The sequence below is a fragment of the Mycteria americana genome, chromosome 7 (genome assembly GCF_035582795.1).
Source record: "Mycteria americana isolate JAX WOST 10 ecotype Jacksonville Zoo and Gardens chromosome 7, USCA_MyAme_1.0, whole genome shotgun sequence".
Classification (NCBI taxonomy): domain Eukaryota; kingdom Metazoa; phylum Chordata; class Aves; order Ciconiiformes; family Ciconiidae; genus Mycteria; species Mycteria americana.
In genome coordinates this window covers 18,187,359-18,197,447 of record NC_134371.1, presented here as the reverse complement: position 1 = coordinate 18,197,447, position 10,089 = coordinate 18,187,359, and the positions used below count along the sequence as shown (strand labels likewise).

General features: G+C 35.6%; 1 protein-coding gene across 2 annotated transcripts in view; it reads right to left on the bottom strand.

The window, feature by feature from the left end:
* Positions 1-10: 10 nt before the first annotated feature.
* The window catches only part of PCOLCE2 (procollagen C-endopeptidase enhancer 2), a 29,453-nt gene continuing 19,374 nt past the window's right edge, over positions 11-10,089 (bottom strand). The window contains exons 7-9 of one of the 2 annotated variants that reach the window (XM_075507230.1): positions 6,689-6,772; positions 4,471-4,638; positions 11-2,846 (exon numbers count right to left, since the gene is read on the bottom strand). In XM_075507230.1, coding sequence (XP_075363345.1) covers positions 2,716-2,846; positions 4,471-4,638; positions 6,689-6,772 — 383 coding nt within the window. In that variant the 3' untranslated portion in view covers positions 11-2,715. Of the gene's footprint in view, positions 2,847-4,470; positions 4,639-6,688; positions 6,773-8,948; positions 10,047-10,089 lie in introns of those variants that run through there. The other variant, XM_075507231.1, reaches the window with a different exon arrangement.

The following is a 10,089-nucleotide window of genomic DNA, read 5'->3' as shown; positions in this document are numbered from 1 at the left end:
ACATTGAAAGTAATTTCTTTGTCATGTTAAGATAATAAGTTTAAGGAAGATAGCTAGTATTAATGTGTTATTACCTTTTTTCCTTGTGGAACCATGATGTTAACTTTAAGTTCATTTAAATGGCTTCATGCAGTGCCATGAAGTGATACCTGAGCTAGTTCCAAACAAGCTAGACTGGATTCTAGATGCAGCAATAGCTGCTTGGCACTTGGCTCACACTGATCAGTTCTTCTGGGAAGCTGGGTATGTTTATCTGTATGAAGCAGCATGCTAATATAGCTATTTCTAATTGCTTTTGATATGTTAAGCAGAGTCACTCAGAGCTAGCTCGGTGGTTGTCACATGTCACTGTGTTCTACTACAGTGTTGACGAGTCCTTAGGAAGAATTGTCTTATTTCAAGGCACTTCAGGGGGGTTTGGATTGGATCTGGGGGTTGCAGAGTTTTTATTTGTCCCTGGAATACATATCTGTAAAGTGATAGATAGCAGAGAGAGGTAGGTTTGTTCTCTGTAGTACCTTAGTTGTATGACACTTTGCATCTCTCCCTTGTTTGAAAGCTGGTGCAGTCTTCCTATCTACTTGGTTACTAATCAATACAGAGTGCTTTGTGCTATTTATTCAATCTTGTATTATCATTTAGATTTTCCTAGTGTCCTGGTTCCGGCTGGGATTGCGTTAATTTTCTTCCTAGTAGCTAATACAGTGCTGCGTTTTGGATTTTGTATGAGAATAATATTGATAACTACTGCTGTTTCGGCTGTTGCTAAGTGATGTTTACACTGGTCAAGGACTTTTCAGCTTCCCATGCTCTGCCGGAGCAGGCAGGAGCTTTCCCTACCTACCATTTGGGAGAGGAGAAGCAGGCTGCCAGACTCTTCTTGCCTCACTGAAAAAAGTTGTGTGACAGATGGTCATGTCATCATAAATAAAAATAGTTTATTGTAGTTCAAGACTGTTACGAGCATGATTTCCACATTGCTTCTCCCTGGCTGCTGCTGAGAAATGTGGAGAGCACCATGCATAAAACCCCTTAATGTGCATAGGAATCAATACTGGAAAATTAAAATGACAATTTAAAATTTTTAAAATTACAAAATTACATCTGCTTTGCCAACAAATGTTGCTGTCATTTCCATTGAGAAATGCTGTTTGGTTTAGTAAGGCAAAGGCCTAGCAATCTGTACAGTGTGGTTACAGCACTGAGCTGTTTGTGAGCTGCCAGCACAGCCTTTTTGTACCTTTATGCCTCCCTCTGATTCTTTTGTCTTCTGCCTAGCTACCCATTGAGTCTTCAGAACAGAGGCTGCTTTGCTACTGAGTTGCTCTGTGGCAGTACCTCTTGGCATTACATATGAGAATCAGTAACTGAAGAAGAATGGCAATCCACATTCCACTACTCAAATAAGCAATGAGTACTTCGAGTAAGGACTGTGTCTCATTACAGTTTCCTGCCCATGGTTACCGATTATCAAAAGAACTCTGCTGTGGTATTTATATATGAGGAAAACAAGTACTTAAAGGGATCTTAGATGTTGTTCCATCTGTGTCATTTTATTAGTGTTCAAGTTTTACCCAGTTTGAAAAGCATGTATTTCATATCTGCTTTTGGCCAAAAAGTTCTTCAACTTCTCATGATTAATCTTTACCTATAATCTGTTTCTATTCCTCCATCTTTGGTTATAGCCTTTCAGTTTCAGAGTAACAAATAACTGTATACAACAGACAGAACTGACAAAGATCTCTTAACATTGTAACATTGTCTAACTGCTTCCAGTCTGTTCCTTCCCTTATTCTCAAAAAGAGCTACTTGTTCAACCATTCCTCATATAGAAATGAAATAAATTAGACAGATATGCTACTATTTACACTACTAGTGCCAGACTGAGCATTGCTGTATTGTCCGTCCTTTCACAGTAGAGACAAAAATTTAAGCTATTTGCATGTGTACTTTACTGCCACTAAATTAACTCCTTCCTACCTCCTCCCTAATTGCCTTACGGAGCTTAATACTGACATTTACTAACTAGATTATAGTCACCAGCAGAGAAAAGCATGGTGCTGTTTTACAGTTGTCTAATTCTTTGAAGAGTAAATCTAGTTCCTATCCAAATCAATGATTCACTGGCTTCAGTGGAAGAAAAATCAGGCCCTTAATCAGCAAGGAAGTGTAGTGTCAGTCATACTATGCAAGACCCAAACCATCAAGGACATGTAAATGATCAAAAAAGAGTTTCTATGTTTAGCCTGCCCCACTTTATACATACTGAATAACTAGTTGGTGTATGATTTAAAATATTTTATTAAGCACAGATAATAATGCAGAAATCCATGTAATAAAACAACTTTAGAGAAAAAGCTAAGTTAAAATGAGTTACTATAAATATTGCACTTAGAATTCTTATTTTACATACACAACTCCTGAAAAAATGGGACAATTATAAATTAACAGCTTCCAAGTAATTGGAATTTGGTATGTTTGACATCAGATGGCTGTGCTGCAAATCTTCAGCTTTAAGACTTAGGAGGATCTGTTCTCGTCTTGATAGGTACATGTAATGGATACCACCTTGTGCCAGGGTGTGCTTAGGTGGATGGGAGGGAAAAAAGGGTGAGCATGGTCTTAGTGTTGACAGTCAGTTGTATTTTCATGACTTACAGTAAGTGAGAATTCTTTTTCAAGAGAGATGATAGAATGCAGCTGCGGAGTTTAGTTTTAACATGTTTTGTTTTTCAAGGCATTTAGGATCTTTGAGTTCTTAGTCTTAAAACTCATGACAAAGCTGTTGGGAAAGACTTTGCCTCTACCGTCATCTTCTACTTGGCCCATGATGATGTAGTTTAAACCTACAAAGGAGAGCATGATATTACAAGACAGAAATCCGGGACGTGATTTGGTAATTATAGTTCTTTATCTGTGGTCTCTATTCATTGCACTCTGTTACCAATGCCTTCTGACGTTTTTTCCTTCCTACCTAAAGCATATACTTCCTTACCCATCTTTGGCATGCTTGTTATGCAGTAAAATACAGTTATGTAAAAATCAAGTAGATATATAGCTAAGTATCTACTACATAATTAAAAATATAGGAGATATTCATTAAATGTAGACTGTCAAATGAGTCTGAAAGACATTAGAAATGTAGTATAAACACTAGATAACTTAGCTACTAACACCCGAAGTGGAATGTGTCTCATTCATTTTGGATATTTTCTTGTTTGCTCGGCTTGTAGGATAATGCACTTAAGGGATCATGCACTTAAGTCTTTTCATTCCCTTTTCCTCCCCAAAGACATAAACCTTATCTAGATACATAGAGAGGCAGTCAGGCAAGCAAGGTGGGCTTAATGTGTGATAAGCCCAGGCTTTGGAGAGATCGGATGGATTTGCCTATTTTTATGGCTTAGAAGGGTTAGGGGCTGGAAGGACTGGTGTTATAGGGCAGACAAGTTTAGATATTAAGTAATGGCTATTAAATAATTCATGGAGACTTAGGAACAGAAACAGAAGTGCATGATTTGGAGCCAGCGATCTGCCTAAAAGGAGACAATTTGTCCCACCAAGGGTATTATTATGTCTCCCAGACAGGTGTCTAGTTTCCAGAGAACTGGGAGGTAAAAGGTAAAAGCAAAAGCTAGTTTCTGACAAGGATTTTTCACTTTGGTACTGCCCACTTTTAATTAATATGTTTAAATACCAGTAGTATCCTGAATGTTATCAGAAGTTTTTTTGATGTTTATTAAATTATTTTGACTGTTTCCTGCAATGGTTCCATTTATGTTCGCCTGTTCTACCTGTTTACTGAGAAGGCAGAGCTGAAAACTGTTTTAAATTTTACTTAGTTACTTCAGTGAAACATAGTATTTCTTATAACACTACATAGGTACCCCTCGTTACATCTAACTGGAAATTATCTTGGTTGATCTGTATAGTATTAAGATAGCTATAGAAATAGTGGCTGTTTGCAGATATAGAGTGGGCTTAATACTACTAGTAGTTCTACAGTAAAGATGTAGATATATACAGGAGAGAAGCAACAGGGAAACGTTGATTTTTTTTCATTTGCTGTGACATACTGCTCTTCTAGGTTTAGCATGCTGTTGTTTTTCGCTTCTAAATAACTGTGTATGAAAACTAGCTGCAAAATACATACACATAAAAACAAAATCTAACTGAGCTTTGTTTGAGAGAACCAAATCAGATTTTACTTTATATCACGTGGGTTTAAAAAAAAAAAATTTCTTTTCAAACTCTTTTGATCTAAGTGAGTCTGATCCTTTGTAAGTAAAACTTAAAAATGCAATATAAACCTGGATAACTAGTTACTTTATCTTAAATTGGTTATATTAGTTGCTGATTATAGAAGCAATTACTGTAATATTACTGATTTTTGTGGTCATATCTCAAATAGCAGTTTTCAAAACTGTTGTCATTTATAAACACACAAAGCAGTTATTTTTGTGTACTTACCTCTTCTGATGAGAGGACACTGCTTACATACAACAATAATCTTAGCACTCATACTCTTGCCAGCTTGCTGAATTGCTAAATTTCCCTCCTTATATACATTAATGATCGATATTGTTGCATGCAGACTGCCAGCCCGCGTTATTGCTGTGATTACAGTTCCAGTTATTACTAGAAGAAAAGACATTTGATACACTTTTATTATTTTTTAGACATAAATTCTGAGGCATCATAAAAACTGAATACGTATATTAGCCCATAATAAGGAAACAAACAATACTGGAAACAGTTACTAAAAATGTGGGTATCACCTGTATTAGATAACTCACTACTGACAAATTTTGGTGGCACCAAATATAAAACTGTTCTTAGAATGTATCAGTCTCTTGCAAGCCCAGTTCTAGGTTTTGATAATTTCAATTAAACAGTACAACTTGATACTGCTTTTAATGACTAATTTTAAAACAGTGGAGAAGTTGAATTGAAAACATTCTAGCCAAAAGCTGAATTCCCAGCTCTCTGACACTCTCAAATGAGTAGCAGGGAATAGTTAATGCCCTAGGAGCTAGATTTTTGATCTGTCTGAGGCCTGATACTGACACAAATTTGCCGATTTCAGCTAAATTTAGAGTACAGATTAGGCCATCATATCTCCCAAAGACCTCTTGGTATGAAAATAAAGATACCATTTTTTTTCCTAGGATGACTAGATTAATTTGTAGGCCATCGTTACTCATCAAAAGGGGCTGGTAAATGGTATTAGCAGTTTTTCTTTTTCTCAGGTCACCTTTTGTAAATAAGCTGTTCTATCCTAGGATCGATTAGATCTTCAGTTATCAAGTATGTGGAGACGGATTTGTTTTACAAATCTGCATAATCCACATTTTGGGTTAGGTGTTTGTAAATTTGCACATTATCTTCCTTTAATCCAGAGCTTTTAATTAAATGGGAATGTTCAAGTTCAATCAAAAGAGAACTGTAGATGTTAAAATGCTGGGTATTGCAGTTATATTTCTAGAAACAATGAAATTCATAATGAAAGAGAAATAGCTCTTATTTTCTAAATTCATAAAGTCAGCAAGTAAACTTGGAATAAATCATATTCTACAAACTGCCCACTTCTTTAGGTTCTTACCTTAGGATACACTTGCATTCACAGTGCATATAAAATATTTTTACTCTTACTCATGCCATGGAAAAGACTGAAAAATTTCAAGTATTTGACAAAAGGTGAGAGCGAATGTGATTCGTTACCCTGATGCTAGAGGAAAAAGAACAAGTTTTACATAGTGTCATTTGGCATCAACCACATAAGCTGAGGTATGGTCAGTAAGAGGAGACCTTTGTTGTGGGTTTTTTTTTTCCTACCTGCTTCTTTTGGTTTTGGGCCAGCCTACACTGTTTGCAAATTAAAACAGGCTGGTCATCAAGAGTGGTAAAGGGTCTGCTGCAGTGACTCCAGTCTGCTTTAGGGTACAGCCACAGCCCTCAACTGTTTTTCTAGCAAAATGATGCAAAGCTGCCCCCCCCTTTCCTGAAACAGCAGATTTCCTCAAATCTCATGGGATTAGCTATAAAGTTAGAGAGAGTTAGATTAAAACAAACAAACAAGAAGCGGGGGGGGGGGAGGTGTCCCATCAAAATTTTAGACATGTTACAGGGAATTGAAAAAAGCTTCCAGTATTAATAAGGGAAAATACTCTGAGACGTAACTGCATAAATCAGCAGTGACAATGCCATCCAAATATACAGCAGACATCATTTTTCCTGTGTGATTTGTGTCTGTGTACAGAAAGCAGTGCTTGTCAGCTTCCATGCCTTCTAACTTCTTTTAAAAATATTTTGGAAGTCTATAAACTGAACTGTGGAATAGTCAGCAGGTACAGCATAGAATGTGTATTGGCTGGTTACAGACAAATGAGATGACAATACATTAATTGAATCAATACTTTCCTGTAGGAGGTTGTCTTACATCATCATTTGCTTTTCAGATTAAGAAAGTATGTTTGTTTGAGACATATGTGCAGTACCTATTTTGGAATATCTCCAAGAATGTATTGAGTGAAACACAGATACTGATGTCAGATACAGACATAAGATGGTGTAAAAATATAGCCTATATATTAATGATAACTCAGAACTACATCTGGCAAAATTCCTATGAGTCTAAAAACACAGTGCCAAGTGAATAATTAAAAAGAAACAAATTTTGCTTCCTTACCGAAGTTGCTTGAACAATAATTGCTTTCGAGAGTCCCACTCCTCTTACACTTTTGCTGGCACAGGGCAACTGTAGGTTTCACAACTTTTTGAAGAGCAAAAAGTAAATTTAAATTGAAATGAGGTATTTGATACAAATGCAAAGCAGTATGTTTAAAAAAAAAATATGATGAATAATCCTGATGTATACTTAACTAGATTTGGTATTGCAAGGGATGAACATTACAATAACAATATTCCTTTTCTCTGCCATCACCTCCAGTCATCATCTTTTCATGTGTGTCTCAGCTACGTATCTGTTCTAATGACCTTATAGAATGGGATGTTACAGAAAATTTACATTTGATTGCAGTGTGATCTTACATATGTAAGTTCTTTAGTGCTGTTGCCTGCCATACAGCCCTAGTAGTACACTTAAAGTATCATAACAATGTATTACAGTAACACTTCAGAGAGAGGGGGTGGCCCTTTATCTGAAATTGCTGTACCGTGATGGAAGAGATCAGAGTTCAAATTCCTGACTCTTTTTTTCTAAATTTTTCATACAGCTTCATGACTTGTAGTACTGTATAATTTTTACTGATGACATTTTGAAACACAACATAATGTTTGAAGTATCTATTTAATATTAGGGGTTGACATCTCCTTTCTGAACCGGAATGCTTTGTTTATAAACAAGTGAATACGCTTTGTATTTTTTTTCCTCCTTGGGTGGATGTTAATAGTCTCTGTACTTTACTCAGCTAACCCTTTCTACGTAACGTGTCAGGATGCAGTATTTTTAAGGCTTTTATGTCCTTTTCAAATTTGTTTGGAATTTGCCAATGACATTGTAATTATTAGAAACACGGAGCTGAGACAGACAGGTTAAAAAACCCCAAATCCCTACATAACCCTAATTTCCAAGAAAAACTAAATTAGTTATGAAGAATATCTTTGTGGTTTTTTACTTTCTTTAGAATGGAGCATTTTGCAGAAGTTTTGTTCAGCCCATACTTTCTGGAAAAGAACTTCTGACTAATTTTCCAATCAGTAATTTATACTTGTACTTCTCTTTTAATTGAATTGATTCTTTTTATAAGTTTCCGAGTTCTTGAGATTCAGCTGAATGGCATTAAAATTACTTTGTCTTCAGTGTCATGCCCATGACTGTTAGAAGATCTGCATACTCACTGTTTTGCCTTTCAAATCCAAAGTTTAAAATTGGACCCCATACTTCTCATTGATTTGGGGTTGTTTGGGGTTTGGGTTTTTTTTTTCAGCCTTCACATGATTTGTATTCAGTGTGACTCTTTAGGAGAAGAACACTTTTCCTCCCACAAGGAAAAGTGTTCTGAAGAGCAAGTTACTATGTCTATGGAGTCATATACCTAGTCATATTCTACATGATGTAGCCTCAGTCCTACAGTCAGATCTACATGGTCATGGGAGTGAAACTCCCACTGCCATCACTTCCACTGCCTTGATGTGTTTGCATAGTTCTTTCATGCTGGTGTGTATTTCTATTTTTAATTATATGCTGAGTTGCTTTTTATAAAGTGACTTCTGTGTAGACTACAATGTAGAAATAATACACTATATTCACCTCCTTTAAACTAAATGATAATTTTTCAAATTATTATTTCAAATTACACTTAGTACTTGGCAAAGTGCCATGCCATTTAATTAGTTTTCCTGTCTCGTAGTGTCAGTTGCTAGGTCAGGCAAGTACCTCCTATCTCAATACTACTTGCAGCACAACAAAAAGAATGTAATGTTCCTTGAGTCTTTCAATTCTGTGTCCATAGCAGGAAGATAAGAAATGTAGCAGGCAGATGAGTCACCAGTGCATGCCAGTATGGTAGCTGCCAAAAATTTATTGAGGTGCTCTGATTTTTCTAAATTTAAAACTGGGATTATGAATTACAAAATATTCTTGTTTGGTCCTCTCAGGGTTTTTTTTTGTGCTAACACTTCAAGTTTTACTTTTGAGTTTAGTAAATTTTGGTTGGTGACTAATTTCGCTATGATTTGTCAGTAGAGGCTGCCTATTGTTTGTACAGACTAGTAAGCTATTTTAGCAAATTACAAATTGGAGCAGAACGGAATTAAAATTTTCGTTGCGTACCATTTTATATGTAGCCATATTGACAAGCAAATGCATGACTCAATCCAATGAAATAAGAAAATCAATTATTTAACCATATGTATTGGATTAATCATCATTACTTTTATTAATGTATTGTATAGCATTTATTTCTACAAGTACTAATATTTTTATGTAAGATAGATAGAGACTGAGGCAATTCTTCAAAGTACCTACTAAAGTTAAATATTTTATTAATGCCTGGAGTTCTGTGCAAGTTTGAACAGGTCTGATTTGCAAGATAATAAGCTAAGTCTATTTGAACTGGACACTTCTGAATGCAAATGATTGATCAGAAATTTAACTAGACTGTAGAGGTTTGGTGTGCTTTGGTTTGTTTTTAAGATCAGAAATGCCTACACCATGCATAACTGATAAGACATTGAAAGGACTTCCTATTTCTGTCTCCCTAACAAGTCCTTTTGAACACCTTCCCTCTGTTGTCCTCTCTCAGATGACTTTGCATTGTTTTTATTTTCTAACACTGATGTTGGCATAAAAATTGATTTGGAATTAATTAGTAAAGTACACTTCTTTTGCTTGTGCACACACAAACAGCTCACAGAGCAAAACTCAATGGCAAAACCGTGAACACAAATGCGGTGTGAGATACCTGACAGCCTGGATTAGTTGAGACCAAGTGTTTGAACTAACAACTTCGTTAAGAAGTGCTTTATAGCGAAGAAGAGCTGAATTATTTATTAACAGAGTAGCAGTCACATCAGAATGACTTACAGGTCATTATGATTTCATTTTTATAATGTTTATGTTCATCTATTTTAAATACCTTTCATTATGAGTATTTAAGCACCACAGCTTCTTGGTTTCCTGCTGACAGGCCATTGCTGTCCTGACTTTTCATGCGTTTTAAGTACAGATCAGGTTATGTGTTGCAAAAACATCATAAATAATTTGGTTTTCTGTTATAACTGCATCTTAAATCTCTCGCATTCATGTTATAGAAATTGTAAGAATTTATCCCTTCACTATCTCAGTAATGAGTTAGTTTTGGCAATACCATCAGAGAAATCCTCCTCTGATCTTTCATATATGCTGTCTAGTCTTAAAAATAAAAGGAAACATATTTTTGGTGTGACATATTTCTTTATAAGTTCCAATCCCTGATTTTTTTTAAATAAAAATAATTCTAGGAGAGTGTCATGTTGACAGGATGTCGACAGAATCTGAAGAGGGCTCAGGTGGCTTTCATACCAATTTTGCTTGATCGTAATAACTATATGAAGAAAAATATGGTCAGATTTTTACATACTAACTTC